This window comes from Eubalaena glacialis, chromosome 3, assembly GCF_028564815.1.
Source record: "Eubalaena glacialis isolate mEubGla1 chromosome 3, mEubGla1.1.hap2.+ XY, whole genome shotgun sequence".
In the NCBI taxonomy this organism is placed as follows: Eukaryota; Metazoa; Chordata; class Mammalia; order Artiodactyla; family Balaenidae; genus Eubalaena; species Eubalaena glacialis.
In genome coordinates, this window is record NC_083718.1 from 138789479 (window position 1) to 138811630 (window position 22152).

The 22152-nt window shown below is 39.5% G+C and overlaps 1 protein-coding gene across 1 annotated transcript in view; it reads right to left on the bottom strand.

Moving 5' to 3' along the window:
- The window catches only part of DNAJC6 (DnaJ heat shock protein family (Hsp40) member C6), a 151926-nt gene that overhangs the window by 32795 nt on the left and 96979 nt on the right, over nucleotides 1-22152 (bottom strand). The window contains exons 2-5 of the mRNA XM_061186480.1: nucleotides 13594-13744; nucleotides 12581-12630; nucleotides 12323-12471; nucleotides 2463-2585 (exon numbers count right to left, since the gene is read on the bottom strand). Coding sequence (XP_061042463.1) covers nucleotides 2463-2585; nucleotides 12323-12471; nucleotides 12581-12630; nucleotides 13594-13727 — 456 coding nt within the window. The 5' untranslated portion in view covers nucleotides 13728-13744. The remainder of the gene's footprint in view (nucleotides 1-2462; nucleotides 2586-12322; nucleotides 12472-12580; nucleotides 12631-13593; nucleotides 13745-22152) is intronic.

The following is a 22152-nucleotide window of genomic DNA, read 5'->3' on the forward strand; positions in this document are numbered from 1 at the left end:
CTAGTTTAAATGTAAGCTAAATCACACCATAAGCTCTTATTGATCTTTCTAGCCACTAAAACTGTTAGTTCTTTTTCAAATGATGTGTTAATAGACAAATACACTTAATATTTTAGAACCAGAATTCAGGACTTTACATTTATCCTGTGTTTAATTTCACATTGGTAGTTTCTATTAAATGACCAATCTGAGAAAACTGATAAGCTTGCCTCCACATTTTCAAAGCTGTCAATAAAAGGGCAACCAAATGCAACCTTCTCCTGGGAGGATGCTGATCCATTAGTCACCTATCTTTGGAAGCAATATTCAGCCAATATTTGTCCAAATGCATAAAAATTTAGCCCAAATTTCTCCATCTTGAATATAAGAAATGGGGAAATATCTCGCAGGAATCCAATAAACTATCTCTACTAATCTATTAGTCTTGTTCCGAAAGTTCAGTTGGTTTGATATGTGTGTTCATAATGAATCGATGTGGACTCCTTTTTTCTAAGAGTTTAAAATCATCTGTGCACAAATTGTGTTAGAATTTCGCCTTGAATTGCCATCAGGCTCACCAGTCTGTAACTTTCCAGTATCAACCTCTTCCATCTTTTGGAAAAATATCTCCTCTCCTTGCTTGACTGGCACTCTTCTTCCTGTTTCCTCATATTGCATAAGGAACCCATAATTGCTTTTCCAAGTGCTTTTAGCATTCTGTCACATAATTTAAGTCTAGAGAGTGGATTATTTTTAAGTACTGTGACGCTCTTTTACTATCTCCCTACCTCTCAGCTTTGTCTTAATTATCAGTGTTACTTACTTTCTAGCTTGACATCTGTTCCCCCGATGAAGGAACAGAATAAAGGACTTAAGATTATACCGTGTGCCTCCAGCATTTGTTGTTGTCCTTATTCCAAGGACAGTTTTTTTTAAAAAGACATTTTTCTCAATCTTAATTCTTTTTAGAATTTAATCTTCCTGACACTCTTTTAACAGGCTCATGGCTCTTAGATATGTGTTCCCTCCTTTTATCGGCCATGCAGGTCTTTTTTAAAGTTTTCTTAGTTTTTTTAGTTAAAAGATGAATATATGCTTATTTTTAATAAAACAGCAGTATATATAGGATAAAAATAAATGCTCCCACCTCCAGCTGCAATTCCACTTCCAAAGACTTGGTGCAGACTTCCAACTCATGCATGTCCTTTTTCAGTAAGCCTAGAGGGCAGGCTATAAGGTCTTCACTCTTTGTATGTCTCTTCTTTTTTCTTCTTCATTGGGTTTTTATTTGTTATGATTGTATCATTAGAACTGGGAGCCTCTGGTCTCTCTCGAGCCATCTTCTCTTACAAAGGTGTCAGACCTAGGCTCGCTGAACTTTTAGAAAGTTCTCGAGTGAAGAAAAAAATCACCAAAGTACCTAAAGGCTGCTTAGTCTCTAAAAATAATCTGTCCTTTATACAATCTGTTCTGTCTCTGAAAGGAAAACCCTTTGGCCTTTCACATTAAACTCCTACGAAACACCAAGTGTTTTTCTTTTATTACCAAGAATTTGGGGATGTGAAATGGAAAGAAGAAAAAATCTCAGCTTTCATCCCTCTTTTAGCCAACTGGCTCTCAAGAAAGAGGGGGAAAATCATCAACTAAGATTATAGCAAAAAATACACCTTGAAGTTTATAGAAGCAATGAATAGTTCTAGTATTTATGCTCAGATTTCATTTGTGTGCTCATTTCTTCATATATCCAATCGCTTATTCATATCTTTCATACCTGGGATTCCAAAGTAAAAAAGGCACAGTTCTTGCCCACAGGATGCTCACAGTCTAGTGGGGAAACAGGTGGGCCACCAGATTATGATGATGCACTATATGAAATGCTTAAATCCAAAGACGTTTAGATATATAGGTCAAATGTCCATATTGTCAAAAAAGATTTTACCTAAAGTTGAGTTTTAAACAATAGGCAAGAGCCCTCCAGAGGAAGGGTTGGGGAAAGGGACTCTAGGAAGTCAGTGGTCAGAAAAATCATCAGTCCCACTGCGAATTGCTATAAAATACAGTCAATCTATGTGACTACTTATAAGGGCATAGATATCTTTTTATTTCATTTTTATTCAAACATAAAGGTAAGAAAAGAATATTCCAGTGTGCTTATGTCAATTCTATTCACCCAAAACTCAATGGCATTTTTGCCTATGCACCCACAGCTCTTGTTTATATCTCTTTTATAACAGTTAGCACATTCCAGAGGCCCTGTATTATGTGGGTTGTATACATATCTGCCTCTCCCACTGGTATTCGAGCTTTAGGGCAAAAATAATAAGTTTATCCCTCATATCACCTAATTCCTAAGTGGGTTCTTAAGAAATGCTTATTCAACTTAAGCATTACCTGTTCACCAGTCTGTGTAAGGTCATTTGTATTTGACCAAACCAAACCAGCACAAATGATAGCCACAACAGCAACAAGAAAAGGTTACTCACCAAGCAATGGACAACACAGACGTTTTTGGGGTTCTGTAGTAGCCAGTTATACATATTCCGACACACAGCAAAGAGGTTGTGCAGACTGGGGGCCTGCCTGATGGGCCAACTGCATTCTGAGACCTAAAGGAACACAGCGGAAGGAAATGAATTCACCAAGCGACTTCCTCTCCATGGGCAGGGAGCACACCAAACGACTTCTGGAAGTGATACTACGTTCTCTTTTAATACAGCAGAAAGAGTTGGGAACAGGGTCCAAACACCGAAAGAAGAGTTTAATCCTGCAATTTTTTTAATTTAAAAATTCTGTTTCGGTAAACATATTTTGAAATATTGGGTTGGTCAAAAAGTTCGTTCGGGTTTTTTTTTATATTGGGTTGGCCAAAAAGTTCCTTCGAGTTTTTGTAAGCTCTTACGGAAAAACCCGAACGAACTTTTTGGCCAACCCAAAACATTTTAAATTAAACTAGATGATTTAACATACATATTTCGATTTTTAAAGGTCCAATATTTGGATTTCAAAGGTTCAATGTTCCACTGAATTTAATTTCTATTTAGTATAAAATGTTTTGACTTGCCTACTAGATGCTTAATTATAGGATTACATTATAAATCCTGCACTATCTCTAATTTTATCCAAGATGATAAAAGTGAAAACACGAAAAAGTGCTGCTGAATAAGCCAAAGACAGGCTTTTTCAAGGGTCTTATTTCTTCCTCTTTTAATGAGGGAACCCACAACTTCATGGGGGCAACCTCTAGCATTTTCATTCATCTAACACACATGTTCATTTTAACACATTATAGGATATCAGCTATGTTCTTAGAATTCTGCTTGGCTCTGATCTGTACAACAGTCATATAAGACAGGTACTAATATGATCTCTATTTTGCAGATAAGAAAACTGACTCTCAGAGGTTGTCTTGTCTAACGTCACACTGCTGGTCAGTACCAGCATTGCAACCCAGGTCTTCTGAGTATAAGTCACTTTGCTACAACAGTATACTGGCTGAGAGTATCATTTGCCTCAAAATTCTAGGCATGAGCCTCAATCGATTAGGTATTTATTAATTTAACAGTAAGGAAAAACTTAGGCAAACTTCATGACCTCTCTAAGCCTTTCTCCATAAAATGTCATGAATGATACCTACCTACCTGCCTTATAGGGTTGTGGCTACTACATGAGAATGTATTTCAAGGGCTTAGCTCAGTATCTGACATACACAAAGTGATCAATTAATACTGGCTATCATTACTATTATTATTATTATTATTTTATCAGGTAACTGTCAGCATAAAGCCCTAAGGTCAGATAGAGCTAGCTATGTTTGGAAAAAATGAATGAAACCCTATATGGCAAAATCATAGACTGAAGGGTCAGATCATACCAGGCCTTGTTAAGAACTGAGAGAAGTATTTAAGAAGGAGAGTGACTCTCAGATCTGCATTTTCCAAAGACCTCTCAAGGTCCAGTATGGAGAACAGATATAGATGACACAAGGCAAAAGTCAGAGAGAACGGTCAGGTGGCTATATTAGGAATCTAAGTAAGAAATGATGGTGGCTTAGGCTAGATGAGTGGCAGTGGGACACACAAAGACTTGAGGGATTCAAAAAATAGGGAGGAAGTGGAATGCCTGTACAAGACTCAGGGATTGATCACAGGGTGGCAGTGCATGAGTGTGGAGGGGTATGTGGAGGGGAAGGAGTCAAGGATGACTGCTAGGTTTTCAGCCTGAATGGCTGGATAAAAGGATAAAAGGATTGCAGGTGCCATAGGCTGATACAGGGAATTCTGGAGAAAACAACAGGTTTTACACAGATGGTGTCATCAGGAAGTGCTCTGCAACACTAACACCACTGGTCTAAGAAAACCCAAACATCCCAAATTCTTTACATTTAGGAGTGGGGAGAGAGAGGCAGGAATAATCTGTTTGGTTCATGCTTTTCTAGCAACTAGATAATAACTAGTCAAAATATAAGTGGGAAATTATCTGTGGTTTCTAGAGCTGACACCTGAAAGCAAACACATGGAGTTTCTCTCTCTCTGTGGCTGCCAAAAACCCCCTTCTTTTTGGTTAATTTGTAACTTTTTTCCTACAAAATGATTGTGGGTAGTGTCAGGGGACCTTCCAGGATATTAATTTTCCTAGACCTTTGAGAATGACAGGTATAGTTTATTAAACAAAGTAGATGAAAGGCCTAACAAAGCTACCAAACAATCCAGGGTGACCCAGTATTGGGCCTCTGTCGATTTAAACTCCATAACAGGGCTTCCCTGGTGGCGCAGTGGTTGAGAGTCCGCCTGCCAGTGCAGGGAACACGGGTCGAGCCCTGGTCCAGGAGGATCTCACATGCCGCGGAGCAACTAAGCCCGTTTGCCACAACTACTGAGCCTGTGCTCTAGACCCCGTGAGCCACAAGTACTAAGCCCGCATGCCGCAACTACTGAAGCCCATGCACCTAGAGCCCATGCTCCAAAACGGGAGAGGCCACCGCAATGAGAAGCCCACGCACCACAACAAAGAGTAGCCCCCGCTCGCCACAACTAGAGAAAGCCCACGCACAGCAACAAAGACCCAACACAGCCAAAAATAAATAAATAAAATAAATAAATTAAAAAAATAAAAAATAAAAAAAAATAAACTCCATAACAGCTTGCCCCTTTCACCCAACATGATTTGCATCTATTTCTGGCCCATTCTTTATCCTCAAATAGATTCCCCATTGACAAGTTCTCAAGGAATGGAAATAATATATTGATTAAAAACAGAATAGTTGGGAAGAAAAATTTTGCCATCAGAGGAATTACAAAATGTACATTTATACAAGCTGCTTCCTGCCTGTGATGTTTTTCCTTCCCTTGGTAAATTTCTATTCATACTCCAAAGCCGAAGTTCAAGTGTTCTCTTGTCTCTGACAGTTTCTCTAACACCCACAGGCAGAAGGGCTTAGTCATCTTAGTCATCTTTGTCCATTTTCATCTGTTATAGCTTTCACCAGTAGAGCAAAATGGTGAAGCCACAGTTGGGTTTTCACCTTAGCTTTACCACTGACTACCTGATTCACCTTAGACAAGTTGCTAACCTCTCCAAGCCTCAACTCTCTTGTATGTAAAATAAAAATGGTGGTAAGAATTAAGGAGCACAATGTAAACACAGTAAGTGCCAACTTATTGTATTCAAATTAACTGTTTATGTCTGTCTCCCCCTCTAGACACTAAGCTCCATGAGAAGAGAGACCATTTTTCATTTTTGTAACCCAAGTCCAGAGTCCGCGTGCTACTCCAATGGCAGGCACTCAGTAGGTATTTGCTGAGTGAATCAATGAGTGAAAGAACGAAGGAATGAACCCTATTTGGCAATCTCTCCTTACAATAAGATTTGTCGGGCTTCCCTGGTGGCGCAGTGGTTGAGAATCTGCCTGCCAATGCAGGGGACACGGGTTCGAGCCCTGGTCTGCGAAGATCCCACATGCCACGGAGCAACTGGGCCCGTAAGCCACAATTACTGAGACTGTGCGTCTGGAGCCTGTGCTCCGCAACAAGAGAGGCCGCGATAGTGAGAGGCCCGCGCACCGCGATGAAGAGTGGCTCCCGCTTGCCACAACTAGGGAAAGCCCTCGCACAGAAACGAAGACCCAACACAGCCATAAATAAATAAATAAATAAAAAAGAAAAGAAAAATCTAAATCCTGGAAATTAAAAAAAAAAAAAAGATTTGTCTTTGTCTACATGTAAAATATCTTGAGGAAGGAACCGATTTTGTTGCTTTTTTTAGATTGCGACCGTGTAAAAGTGTAGGAAATTTGTTTCCTCAGGCAGTATTTTTAAACCTTTCAGAAACTGTATGTCACTCCTACAAACACTAAATGTCAATATCTATGAGTTTCAGCTGAAAGCTGGCTAAATTGTTCTTAGCACAATAGGCTAATTGTTCAGAATCATTAAACCAATCAAGTAAATAATATTAATTTAAAGTATTGCATAATTACATATTTACTTGATATATAATTATACTCCATTAAGCAAACATACAATTAGAATTTTTTAAAAGCATGTGCTCTGTCTAAAGGGGAAAAACATTTAAGGCACAAACAAATTCAAAAAAATTTTTTAAACGAATTCAATCCCTGCAAGCAATTTTTGTAGCTCTGTGAGGTTCACAGCTTCATGCGACAAGCACAATCCTTGGGCAGGTGACACTTCACGATGCTGCCTCCAGTCTCTCTGAACCCCTCCCAGAGCTGTAGAGCATCAGAAAACGCCATATGGATTACAGGCTGCCATGATAGCACCCAGTGGGAAAGGAGGCCAGAACAGCACCAGGGCTGGATGCCATTTGGTTTTCATCTTTCTGTCTCCCCAAGCACGAGAGGAGACGACAGAAGCATCCCATTTGCTGAGCATAAGAGCAAAAGGGGCTATGGAGAATCAGACTGAAGAGCCATATCCAGTGTCTTAAGAATCTGACACCATTTTTGGAGGACAGGAGTACTTCAGGCAATAATTTATTTGGCATTTTATTATTATTAATGGTAATTATAGCTTCCACTTACTGAATGCTTACTCTAAGCCAGACATTGCTATCAAATGTATTCCTTACAGCAAACATACAGAAAAATTTTCTATTTGTGAGATAGGAATCCTTATTGTCATCTCCATTTTATACGGGAGAAAACTGAGTTTTAGATGAGGTGAAGTAACTTACCCAAGAAGAGGAACAGCTGAGATGCGAATCTAGGATAATTTTTAAAATTCAAAATTTGTGCATATTATATGAACTTCACCTCAATAAAAAATAATAATAAAAATTTGTATACTGTCTGATGATTATTAACTACAATTCCATCTTACATTTGTGAGATAGTTATGGGATCAAGTGATGGCTATTTTTTTACCACAGTTAATAAGACATTCAATTCACTGAAGGCTGCAGAACTAGAATGTGGGGCTTCCTGGTCCTCTGGCTCCCAGGCCAGGGATTTTTTTCTGCCCCATTATTTCCTGTCCCTACACTGATGCACAGTGGCAGAGGACAGATGAATATAATCTATAAAGTCACTCCGCTATGGTCAACTCCCTTCACCAACCAGCAAACCAGAGCAGAAACAACTGGGAGCTACGGTGACCTGTTTGATGAATTCTGGAAGGAAAAAGGAAAAAAAAATGTGACCTTCAAACAATCCTTTAAGAAACCCAAGTTGATCATATATTTTCCTAAAATTAAGTTCTTTGCAAAGAGGAAGAAATTCTACAAGATTATGCAGTTTAGAAATAGTCGAAATAAAAGAAGATTCTAAAAGAACCAGCTGGGTTTATCTTTTCAATGCTACTAACTGGGCTCCTTCAGCATACCCCTTCCTGGTTAGACAGAGGAAGGAGGCTCAAAGTGGCACTGGAATAGCATTATCAGAATGTAAGAACTTTAGGGCAGGCTAGACTTGGTGGCCATTCATCCGCTTTTCCATTTATTGCCAACAGCAACACCAAGAAATGTGTAAAGCAGTAGTTCCTGACATTCTAGGGCAGAGCTATAAAACCTTCTGTGCAGAAATGGAACCAGTGCACTCACACATACACACAGAGTAAATGGCTATAGTGTTTATTTGGGGGATGATGAACAAGGTTTGGGTATAGATACTGGTGATGGTTACAGAATACTGTGAGTGAATTTAATGCTGCTGAATTGTACACTTACAAATGCTTAAAATGGTATGTTTATGTTATGTGTATTTTACCACAATAAAGAAAAAATAGGAGTGAAAACAGATGGTTAAACTCTCTGAAGCCCATGCATGGATCGAAATATACAGTGGATCCATGTCTTTTAAACTCAGATTCAGAACATCTGGCTTAGATGATGCATCTCATTGGTCTACAGGACTTCACTGTCAACATCAGGACGTTTATTTCCTCAAGGTGGATACTGGCTAGGAAGAGTCAAAACAGTGACATTCAATATCTCCTCTGCAGTCCTGAATAGGTATTCTAGCACTCTGAATGAAGGGCTATCTGCCGTGTTTTGTTTTGAGTCAAATCCGCTGCTAAAATTGAAACTAAACACAGAGTCCTATTTTAACATTCTGTTACATATGCAAATACTAAGAAATTGCTATTTAATTATTTCATATGATTCCTGTCAACCCACGTGGTTTCTAAGCCTAAAAGTGAATCAAAATACAGAATGATGCCCCTCAGCAAAGTAAAATCTTCCTGGAAACAGCCTGTCTCTGTCACCACCATCTTTATCTCCAAACACACGTCACATAATAAAAAGGTAAAATGACTGAGTTCAGGCTTCAAGGCACAGAGATATAGACAGAGCTGGACTCCTGTGAGTCTATAAATAAAACCAGTCTTGTGTTTGGTCTTTTCCAACAGTGGTATTTATAGAAGCCTTGGCCATCTACATTTATTAAGATAAGATTTAACTGCAGACCTAGCACTCCACTGGTGTGGAAGGAGGAGAAAATGATTTTGGTCCTCAAGGACTGGAAGATGAGACCCAAGAACACTTTTCTAAGTCACGCAACAGTGGGACGCAAATCAATTTGCGGTGTTAGTGCTGGGAAGAGAAAGGACTCGGAACTTGAAAAGAGATGTAGCCACATCAAAAACAGAGCTAAGATGAAAATACTAAGGCTGTGGGACTGCCCTTCTAAGATGCAACTGAGGGTTGAGGGAGCTAGGTCAGAGGGTCCTCTTCCAGTCCGCAGAGTTCTGGGACTATCTATAAAGGGCTAAAGGTGCAGTGCAATCCTGCATTTTAGGGGAAAGAATTGGAAAAGCCTTGTGGTATGTGGAAATCCTCCCCTTAGCGAAATTTGGCGAACAAAGAAGGGGTGGGGGTGTGGCATGCGTGACCTTTCAGGGAGTGGGAGCAGCTCATGTAAAGAGATGGTGCGTCTCCCCTGGTGGGAGCACGGTTCTCAGGCAGTGGAGCACCGTGAAAGATGAGCTAGAGAGGCACAGAGGCCAGATCATGCGGAGCTTGGTAAGACATAGACTACAGTTTGCATGGAGAAGAAATAACCCCACCCCTTTCACCTAGACAAGACTCATGCGTCAAGGTCCAGCTCTCACTGCTGTCTCCCTTCACTAAACTCCCTCAGTAGGTACTGTAAATATTATTGTCTTTAGAACGTCCTGACTTCTCTCTCCAACTAGGCTTAAGTGCCTTGAGAATAAGAATCAAACTTTTTTTAGTTAATTAATTAATTAATTTTATTTTTTGGCTGCGTTGGGTCTTCATTGCTGTGCACGGGCTTTCTCTAGTTGTGGCGAGCAGGGGCTACTCTTTGTTGCAGTGCGTGGGTTTCTCATTGCAGTGGTTTCTCTTGTCGCAGAGCATGGGCTCTAGGCGTGCGGGCTTCAGTAGATGCAGCACGCGGGCTTCAGCAGTTGCGGCGTGTGGGCTCAGTAGTTGCGGCGCGTGGGCTCTAGGGCGCGCGGGCTTCAGTAGCTGTGGCGCGCAGCCTCAGTAGTTGCGATGCACGGGCTTAGTTGTTCCACGGCGTGTGGGATCTTCCCAGACCAGGGATCGAACCCATGTCCCCTGCACTGGCAGGTGGATTCTTAACCACTGTGCCACCAAGGAAGTCCCAAGAATCAAATTTTTATTTGATATCTATGTGTTCAACAATTCTTGGCACATTCATTCTTCTGAGAAACATTTCTTAGCCATGCCAGGCACCGTTCCAGGTAGCAAATAAAATAAATGTGTTCCCTGCTCTTCTAGGGCAAGTGAGAGCAGTCTGGGGCAGATGTTCCATATGCAATTCCTGGTTTCTTCGGTAAGACTGTTAAATCTGGTCACAAAATATGTAGTTACACTAATTGATGCCTTTCTTTAAATATCTTTATAAAAGAGCTTGCTTTTATAAATCATATATATATATAAGAGATACCTTTATGTGCATGAATGCTTCTATAATGATATTATATCTTTATTTACTTCCAGAGGGAAAATTTTTCAGATTATCACAAATATTTCAAGATTAAATAAAATTTCTATGAAATATTATACAGGATGTTCCATGGTCCTTCAGTTATGAAAATGATGGCACTACGTGTATCACTCAGTCACTTTGCTGTAGAGCAGAGATTGGCACAGCACTGTAAATCAACTATGCTTCAATAAAAAACAAATCAGAAAAAAAGAAAGAAAGAAAATGATGGCACTGAGTCTCCAAACAAGAAAAAATCAATTCAAAATATTTGCATCTGAATTAAAGAAATAAAATAGCTACCCACATTTTTGTTGGATGCTAATTCACTTGCTCTGAATTAGGTAATAGATGGAATAAGAGGTGGAAGGCCAGTTAACTACAGGGAATATTAAAGAGCTGCATTTAAAATCTCCGTCATAGAATGGGAATTTGGACAAAACCACTTGAGAATGGTTTTATCAGTGCTTCTCAGAGAGTGGCTCCCAGGGCAACAGTAGAAGTAGCACCCAGGAAGTTGTTAGCAATGCAGATTCTCACCACACCCCTCTGCTGAACCAGAAGTGCCAGGCCCAGGTGTTTAACAAGCCCTCTAGGACATTCTGATGTACACTGAAGTTTAAGAACCACTGGGTTACCTCTTGCCTATTTTGGAAACACTCTGCGAAAAGAGAATCCTTCACAAAATTCTCCCTTATCTTACGGACCATTAGGGCAGGAAGTGGTCTAAGAGAGCATACAGACTCTCTTCTAGTTTTTACTGATCAGGAAACTGACGCCCAGAGATTATTAATGGCAACTAAAATTTGGAGGAAAATGTGTTCTGGCATCAAAGCTGAGATCCTCAATACACAGTACACACAACCAGCTATCATTTTGCATATTTGAAATCAAGTTTCACTTTTAAAGGGTCCAATGTGTAAAACCCCTTTCTATTTATTAATAAATCCAGATGTAGCTGAAGAACCAATCACATCTAAAGGCTAAGTCAAGATTTTTGAAAATGTTCCTGAGAAAGAAAAGGCCTGATTTTAGTGAGTAAATCAAGAATTCAGTGGCCAGAAATATCAGGCTTAACATCAGATTCAAACCAAAGCCAGCTCTCACAGCTCCTTAACTAGCTTGAAACTAGAACTATTTCTCTGCCTAGTTCTAAAAGCTCCTTAAGAGGATAATCCGGGTTTCCAGGTAATACTGTCAGCCCAGAGTAATGGCTAAGACACATGCCTGTAGTCTTGGGCAAGTTACCTTACCTCTCTGTGCCTCAGTTTCTCCATCTACTTCAGAGGACCGTTGAGAGAATTAATGAGATCTTGTATGTAAAGTTCCTGGCACACTGTAAATGCTCTAAAAATGTAGCTGCTGCTCTCACTGCTATAAATATTAGCAGTAGTATCACCAAACCTACAGTGTGGACTGTTTATGTGCTATATCTCACCTATGAAACACATACCTTTACCAAATGTCAGAAAGCTATTTCCATTAATATTGGTGTGCCTCTACTGGTTTAGCCACACTGCTTCATCGTGATGCCAAAGCAGCAATAAGGAAGGGTGAAAGGCATCATTAGTGCTAAAGCATAAGGGTCTCCAACTGCCCTACGTAGCAGTCAATCTCCACTGAGCCGCATAGCAACGTGCCCTAACAACTGAGCAACCAGCCACAGCTGATTTGAGGCCCTCAATTAGATGGTACCTTATTGACAGAGAAACTTTCCTACAAATATCCTCACCCAAGGAAAAGCTTCAGAATATCTCATAACAGCCTAATAAAAATTTTGTGGATAGAGAAGTGTCCAGAGTATATAGTTTTTCAGCTCCATGTGCCTAAAGGCAAAGGCTTTGAGGATAGCTCTTAAGGGGGAAAATACCCTCTTATGTCTTCAACCTTGTGATCAGGGCTAAAATTCCTTACCCTGCTATGAAACTTGGCAGTTCGATAAGACTTGGGCGACAGATTGTACACCGTGTAGTGGTCAAGATGTCTGGAATCCAAAAAGCTTCGAATGTCATCAACCTGATTTCTGAATCCTATGTCAACACTGTCCAGAGGAAAGGACATCACTGAAAGAAGGGTCACACAGAAAAAAAATAGGTTAAACAGGTCCGCTGTCGCGATGGGCAGCCATTGAAAGCTGAGCTATTGGGCAGTTAATAAACATGAGAAACTTACCAATAATTCTGGAGGTAACATAAGTGAAGTCTAAATCTCCCTTCGTGTAGCTAAAAGCAAGACAGGAACGGGCACTCATTAAAATGATCCAAATATCCCACGATTTCTCTCTCTCAATCACTTGCACATCATGACCTGGGACATTTCCATCCAGTAGCTATATTCTGACTTCCCTTCAGGCCTTCCCCCTAACAAGGAAGCACTGCTGATAGAAGACAGCCCACACCCTCAGGAGCACACATCTACCACTCCAAACAGGGCATGCAGCTAGGGGGTAGGGGAGGAAGTGATGGAGAAAGAACAAAGCACCCTTTTTTTTGCCTACCAGGCGCTAGTTGGGGATTGAAGGTAAAGGATACAATTACTGTTGAAAAAAATTAAAATGTTAATTAATATGTTGGACTTCACATTTAAATTTCTGATTTAAAACCACATATTTTAACTTAAAGTGACCCTAGAACTTCCTAATTCCTAAGAATAAAAACAGAATTCATATGGCCTGCTTGTAAAAGTTTCACACAGTAGAAGGGTAGAAACTTCTCCCAGTAAATAAATTTTAAAGGGCTATTAAGATACGAAAACAAAATTCTGTTTTGATTACAATCCATAAGTATTGCTTATTTGGATTGCATGTGCATTATTGTCTCATTTAATTCTCAAACCACCTAAAGACATAAATCTTACCAGGGTATCAAAATAAAGCTCAGAGAGGTTAATTAATTTGGCTTAGGTTAACAAGGGCAGATACTGCATTAGAATTCAGGATGCTGGATTAGAAAGCCAGGGATGGCAACCACTATCCTCTAATGTACCAAGGAGCCGAGTCCTCCCAGCCTATGCCTGTAGCTTCTGAAGGACTCAACTTTGTGGCTTCAATGGCATTCCTAGTCAATCAGATCCCATGCAGTTGCATCACAAAATTGATAGTCTTTGAGCCAGACAAGGAGTTGGCAGGTAAGCAGATCCTTTGGGGGCACGGAGTCCATTAACTTAATGGGGAAGGACGCACATACCTGGTAACAGATTGTATAACTCTGGAAGATGTGTCTTTGAGGGTGTCTTTCAAGTTGTCCTTTAGGTTACTAAAGAGCCTCCCTGCACCTCCTTTCACCATGTCAAAGAGACCTCCTCCATAGCTGGGCTCCATGTCTGGAGACGAGGCACCTGCCAGTGAAAATCAGAAAAAGAGGTAATAGCACAGACTACACAGGAAACCAATCCTTCTTTGTTCCTGAAACATACGCAGACCGTCTTTGGGAGTCTGGGACAGATATTCCTGCAAGTTATGTCATGCTTCCAGAACTTACTGACTCTGGGTTATAGACAGCAGTACTGCTGGTCCTCAGAGGAGACCAAGGAAAGCCCCTCACCAAGTTCCAGAACAGAAATCTCCAGAGCTGCACATCCAATACTGTAACCGCATGTGCCAACTGAGCGCTGGAAATGTGGTTAGTCTGAATTGAGACGTGCTGTGAGTATCAAAGTGTCAAAGTGCAAAAAATGTAAAATATCTCATACACTATTTTTTATAATGATTACATTTAAAATGATAATATTTTGGATATACTGAATTAAATAGATTATACTATTAAATTAATTTCACCTGTTCTTTTTTACTTTTTTAACGTGGAGACTAGAAAATTTTAAATTGTATATGTGGCCTGCATTATACTTCTTTCAGGCAGTGCTGAGGAAGAGCAGCGGTCAGCTGAGAAGTGAGTCCAGGGGCCTCCTCTGGCCTTCGATGGAGTTAACTGTGTTAGAAGACTCCTTCTATGGCTATCTCGCAAAGTAATAGTTCACTTCCATCCTGGGAAAGTATTTTCTGAAGGACCTTTATAACAGCTTTTAAGCTTGAGTATGCATAGCGGTTACTGGTGTTATTTGTCAAGTATGTCAGGTTCTCCTCCCTGACAGTTTCATAAAATTGTACTTTCTGGCTCTTTGTGACTGGCTCTGGTCCAGAGTCTCTCAACCTCGGCACTATTCACCTTGGGGCCAAATACTTCTTTGCTATATGTGTGTTGTGGTGGCTGGCGGGGGGAGGGGGCGGATTGTCCTGTGCATTGTAGGGCGTTTAGCAGCATCCCTGACCTCTGGTGACTAGGTAGCATCCCCCCCCTTCTCCAGCTATGACAGCCAGAATGTCCCTAGACGTTGGCAAAATTAGCCCTGTTTGAAAACCAGCACTCTCGTTTATAATATGTGAGTGGAAATGTTGTGTGTCTCTCTCAGTCTGGAGCATTTAACTGTTCGGGTGAGATTATCCATAGTTCTCATTCCCATATATTCTCTCTCTCTCTCTCTCTCTCTCTCCATAGCAACCCGCAAGGTCTGAGATTGTGGCTAGTCTGTCCAGGACTCCTGGCTCCCAGAGTAAAGAGCTTGCGGCAGAGCTCTCAGCTGACCCTTGATGAATATGTACCATGAATGAGGAATAACCCTTTATTATTAGAAGCTACCCCATTCCCATTTTAGGACTGTTCATTACCATAACATAACTTAGCTTATAAAGATTGATACAGGAAGGAAGTAGGAATTTGTGTAGAGGAAGCTAATGTAAACAACAGCCAGGTAGGCTGTACAGACTGGCAGTCAAGAGCATGGGTCACTCTTACCTGGGTTCTGGCAGGAAGAAAGATTCCTGACTGTAAAACCGGGATTAAAAATAGTGCCTACTGCATAGGGAAACATAAAATGAGTGTATCTTAAGCATAGTACCTACTACATTTAGGGGTTAATAGATTGCAGCTATACCATTATTATGCCACACCCTGAAATTCCTATGTTGATGATATTTTTTAATCTTTGTTCACTTTTCAACTCTTTGATGACAAAGGGCAAGAATGACATCTCTTCTTCTTAGAAAATTGCAGTATTTGTTCTATACTTCAAAATATGTTAGGAGGATAGATCCCTGGATCTCAGGTAGAGTAGAACACAGGAACTTATTTAGCTTACAAGAGCAAACCTCTATAACTTTGACTCTGTTGCTGAATAAGCTTCTTTCCGTGCTTTCCTCAGGACAAGGGGGGTTCATATCTATGTTCCAACCAGATCAGTTATTTTAAGTGACAGGTAGATGCATGCATGTGGACAATGGTTAAATGTGTTTGTGGAAAGTCTGGAGAGAAAATTTAAAAACAAACAAACTAAAGAAGATGGATCTCACGTTAAGTGTTCTTACAAAACAAAACCAGAAAAAAAACCCAAAAAACAAGCCACACAAAAGAACACAAGAAACTTTTTGGACGTTGTGACAGTATGATGAGTATATGCATATGTCTAAACTCATCAAGATGTATACATTAAATGTGTGTGATTTTTATATACCAGTTATACCTCAATAAAGCTAAAAAATTAATTGCAGAAAAAGGAAAGTTGGAGGAGGAATTTGTAGATTAAAATGTCTTAAAAGATAAATCAATAAAGTATAATGCATGGAACTTAATCCAAAGAAACTATAAAAAGTTAATGACATTTATGGGCAATTGGAATTTGAACAATTAACTGGGTATTTGATGTTAAGGATTTATTGTTAATTTTAGGTATACTAATTATACTGTAGTTATGTTACATATAGTCTTTATCTTTTAGAATACTGAAACATTTATACATTTTAAAAAACTGCAATGTTTAACATTTAAAGAAATAAACAGAGAATAAGAAAAAATACTCATGTAATTAGAACCTGAATTGCTAATGCTTATATAGCACTTACTATTTGCTAGGTATTATTCTAAACATTTTACCTATGCTCACTCATTTCACCCTCTCAGCATACCTATGAGGTAGATAATATTATTTTTCCATTTTATACATCAAAAAACCGAGGCACAGAGGTTAAGCAACTTGTCTAAGGGTATACAGCTGGTAAGTCAAGGGCAGAGTTGGGATCTGGGCCCTACGCAACCTTTACAACCATATCCCTCTTTCTTCTCCTAATACTATCTTGAATTTAATATTTATCATTCCAAATAATTTCCTTAAACTTTTATTTCATATGTAGGTATCCACAGGCAATACATTAATATTGTTTTTCACACTTTCAAACTATATATAAATGGCTTTCTGTTTGCAAGTTTATTTTTTTCCATGCATCATTATTTAAAATTCTTCTATGCTGATACCACATGTACCTTTAGCTCACTTAAAGTATGCATCCATTACCCCATTGATGGATACTAAGATTATTTCCTATAACAAACAATGTGGTGATGAACACATTGGCTTGATTACATGTGAGAGATCTCTCTAGGTTATGCCTAGGAGTGCAAATCTGCTTGGAGATGGGATACACACATCTTCAAATTTCTAGATATTAACACATCATTTTCCAAAGCAGCTGTATCAGCTTAAACTCCCACTAGTAATGCATATGAGCTCCGTCACTCTACATTTTCCTTAACACTTGGTATTGTCAGACTTTAACATTTTTACCAATCTGGTGAATGAGACAATATCTCCTCTTGGTCTTATTTGTGGTTTCCCCCAATTATTAATAAGATGAAGTATTTTTTATTGTGCTTACTGGCCAGGCAGCTGTTCTTTAAATCATACTTCACCTATCTACTAAACTTCTATGAGCCGTTTAGATGTTCATACATATACCTATAAATACATGTTGACTGTTATGTACTTACACCCTGATCACAAGAGCTTTTGATGCCTAAGTCACCATTAGGCATCTATTTGAAAACAAGGCTCTATTAGAAATTACAAAGAACAATCAATGCAGGTGAATAAACAAATGAATAGACACACAGACAAACACTGATAATGTCTACCACTTACTGAGCTCTCCCGTGCATCAGAAACCCCACTTGGACTTTTATGTTAGTACAATTTCACATTCTGGGAAATAAGGAGGGTGTTTATTATCCCCATTTTATAGGTGAAGAAATGGAGGCTCAAAGAAGGGAAGCAACTCACCTAAGATCTCAGCTAACAAGCGGTAGAGCCAGGGATTCAAACTCAGGTCTGTACAATTCCCAAGCCTACACTGTGTCTCCATTTCACGCTATTCCACAGCTCCATATTAGCCCACAATTCTCACAGCTGTAATCAGGACAATCCTTACCTGCCTTACACACAACCGCCCCTCTCCTAACCCTTGCTCTCCTCCACCTCCCACATGTATGCCATTCATCTGGCTGCTCTCAGCAGCAGGTGTCCTCCCAACAAGCACTCTCATAAATCACTGCATCTGTCAGACCAACCAAACCAATCTCATTATGCAGGCAGCCAAGCCTCTGTCGCCCACACTGCTTCGCAGCCCTAAATAATTGCCAGGAGCTTGTCTGAAGAGCAGCTCCACAGACCAGGGCTACAGCTACAGATTTGAGAATGTTTTCTTGTGTTCTGTTTCCCTATGACATAGGGCATATTATTTCCCTTTAAACACATCCACATATAAAAATCTGTATCGTGTTTTCATTTTAAATACAGCAAGGATAGAGAAACATATGCTTATAACTCCTCATTTCTATCCCGAGCCTGAACACCCTTCTGACACATTACTGTTCTAAGAGATGACACCAAACTGATTATCCAGACCTCTCTCTGACTCTCAATTTCATGCTGGAACAGCACTCCAAGGCACCAACCTATTTAAAGATATAAATATCCTTGATTATCTAAAAATCAGACTCTCACCATCACTCAGGCTGCATGCTCTATTCATTAGAGCCTTGGAACCCTGCAGAAACCAGAGCCATTTGCCAGGGTTACAAAGTCTGCAACCTCCATATACCCAAATTATATGTCAAACTAGCCAGGACACAAAAGAGAGAAGAGGGGCGCTATCTGATTTTGCCCTAATGGTTCTTTTAGGTGGGTGTTCTGACTCTCCTTAATGAGCTACATGAATGTCAGAAGCACAAATTCTCAAAAGGATATTGGAGCCTCAGCTTGCTGAGAGAAAGGGCAGAAAGACTTCAAAAAAATGACACAACAAAGAGGGAAACGGTGCAGTCAGAGAGCGCTATGCAGAAGAAAAGCAATGACTAGTAGATCAGGGGTCGACAAACTACAGCCCATGGGCCAAATCCAGTCTGCTGCCTATTTTTATATAGTCTGTGAAATAAGAATGGCTTTCACGTTTTTAAATGATTGAAAAAAGTCAAAAGAAGAATAATGTTTAACAAAGTGAAAACTACATGAAGGTCAAATTTCAACGTCTATAAGTAAAGCTTTACTAGAATACAGCTACACTCATTCATTTACATATTGTCTATGGCTTCTTTCACGCTACCATGGCCAAGTTGAATAGTTGTGACAGAGACCTTATGGTCCACAAAGTCTAAAGTACTTACTATCTGGCCCTTTACAGAAGAAGTTTTCTAATCCTTGCACTAGATGGTTGAAAGATTTTGCATTCTTAGGAATCCAAATCTTGTCAGCTCTGACACTTTTCTAAATGCTTCAGCTAAAATGGCACCTAGTGCTAAGAACATACCCTGTACTTATAAAGGGTCTTTGGGGATTTGAAGGTCTAAGAAGGTGGGAGTTGGGGAGGTCAGAGTTGAGACAGCCTGAGAATGCCACCCAAGGAGAAATCGTCCAGGTCTGTGCCGCTAAGGCTCCAGGTAGAAGCTTGTTCTGTGATGTCTTGTCATTTTAAAATCTAAGCCCACCGAAGATAAGCACCAGAGAACTGCACTCTGCCCCCTGTGTCATTTCTAAGGATGTAATCAACAAGTTCTTCTTGGAATTCCTAATGTTTAGGAAACTAGAAACAGCATCCTATCTCTCCCAAGTCATGGGAACTCACCATGGATATGACTTGACCTGTTCTCACTCACAGAGTCACATAAAATTTGTATCTCCTGGGAGAGAATCTGTTTCCCACTGGACTGTTAGTTAGCTGTTTGCTCATTTACTTATATTAAGCTTCAGTCCAAAAAATATTTGAAATGATTCGATTGTTGTTTGGAATAAAAAATATATTTTTAAAAAGACCAGCAAAATGTTAAGGATGGTCTTAACTGCCTTAATGTAACTAGAAATATAAGAAAAGTACATGTGGCTACTTTTCATAAACATCTTATTGATTTGTTAGCTGTGGACAAAACACCATGAGAAGCATTGTGAAAGAAGAAGGAAGATATTGACAAAAGCCTTGCCTTGGAAAGTCCATAATGCACCGTGGTCATTCCCCACATATGCTCCCACTGCTTAGATAATATATATGCTCATGGCACCCTAGGCTGCATATAATTTCACTTGGTAACCTCTAAGAAAAGATGCTCCCCCATAAAGTACTGTCATCAAAAGAAAAAGAAGGTATGTAAATATTTATCCAAAAAGATGTTCATTGAGGTACTGCTTACAATGGCAAGAGACAATAAAGGATGTATAATTGATTACCTATAACAATGCAATTAGCTATTAGCTATTAAATTAGCTATTAAAATCACTTTGTAGAAGAATACAGATGCTCACAACACAAGGCTAAGTGAAAGATAAAGAGCATACAAACATGCACAGTACAATCTAATTTTTGCAAAAGAAAAATATTTGAGTTTAGAGAAAGAATTCAGACGATTTAATAAACATAAAATAAAAATAACAGCAATTCAAACTTACTGAATGCCTACCATGTATCAGGTACCAATCTAAATTCTTTCTAGGTCGTATTTAATCTTCACAACCACCCTGTGAAGGAGATACCATTGCTCTCTCCATTTTCCACATGCGGAAACTGAAGCAAAGACACATCAGTGTCTCGCCCCAGGTCCCACAGTTACTAAGCCAGGATTTGTACCCAGGCAGGCTGGCTGCTCCAGAGTCCAGGCTCTTAGCTAGTACATTTTCAAAATAATTACAGCAATAATATCTAAGTGGGAGAATGATAAGTGATTTTTTGTTGTTGGATTGTAATTTCTAAACTTTCTGTAATTTACATTCATTAGGTTTATAATTAAAAATATGTTATGTAAAATAAAGACAACAGCCAAGTGATATGTCATTAAAATTCAATTTGTCCTTCCTCAATAGATGTAGAGACCTCCCTTCTCTGTACATAAGTCATCATAGTTCACAGTCACAACGGTTTCTCAGCCCAGCCTATGAGATGTAGGCAGATGTTGCCCATAAGCCCTTGAGTAGCTCTGTGTGGATCTTTAACTCCAAGCAGGCTGGGAACTTGCCAGGAATATCTTTTCAGTACTTGACTTTTTCTAAGACCTGAGACCCTGCTTCATCGTGGTAGTAACTGCCTCAGCTCTGGTAAAATAATCCAGTACATTAAGAACAGGGGAAAGGGGGCAAAGGACTCTTGGCAACAATTAAAGTTCTTGGGACATCAGCCCACCTCAGTGGGTCCTCTGGGCCTCCACAAAGACATCTCCACAGAGCATCAGCTTTCCCATTCCTGGAAAGTCTCTGTCATTCAGTTCTAGTAATTATGAGTTATTATTCCATAGTGCTCAGGATCAGCCTGTATGGGGGATAACTGATAATCTGAATTTTGGCATCATGATCTCTTCATATTCATGTTCTTTTTCACCAGGAAGGCATTTTCCTCTGCAGTTATTTAAGTGTCATAAAGCTACAAATGTCCATTCCTGGATTCTACCAAGTTGGCAATTGCAGGATAGAAATTCCCAAAACTAAAGGGACCTTGCAGAGATGTACCATTCGCCCCTATACTAGGAAAATACTATTTCTTCTCCACAACACTTGGTAGGGGACAAAGAACCAGTGTCATCACCACTGAAGGCTTCATCATCCTTGTTTATAGCAGATTTTCCAGCTCTTGGCTTCCCGCAATTCAAGAAATGGATAACATGGGGATAACAACTAGATATATCATGGAAAAGCCCACTACCTTGGCTTCTAAAATCAAAGACTGCTTACACCTCATTCCCAATTCATTCCAGTTCAGGGAAGCTTAGAGAAAAGAGGATGGACTTTGGGGAGACAGGTCTTAGACTGGAGACTTAGTTTTTTCACTTAAAATCTGTGTGAACCTAAGCATGATATTTAACTCCTTTAAGGCTGCTTCTCCCTTTATAAATTGGAACAAGTTAAGAAAAAAACTTTTCTACAAGTCAGAAGGTGTTAAAAGGATCAAACGAGATCATGTATGTCAACGTGATTTTTAAGTAGTAAGATTTTCTAAAACAGTCAGGAATTTTTATTTTAATTCTTAGAAATTCAGCTCTCATGTAAATGAGTCGTTGTATTATATTAAAGATAACAATTTCACAGAAAAAAAAATTTAAGTGAAAAAATTGACACTCCCTATGCCAAACAAGAGGTTAGGCATGGGACAAAGCCTCCACAGTCAAATTATGGGGTTTAAGTCAAAATAGGGGGTTCAGATTCAACTTCTGCTACCAGCTGGATATATAGCGTAGCAAAGTTAAGTAACTGATCAAGGTCTTGATATCCTTATCTGTAAATTGGAAGCTTCAATAGAATCTCACATAGGATTGCAGTGAGGATTATATAAGACAAAGTTCTATAAACTCTTAGCACAGTGCCTGGTGTGTTGTGCACACTTAATAAATGATAGCTACAAGGTGGCTCTGGGGAATGAAAAGAACAAAGCCCATGAAAATGCTGTC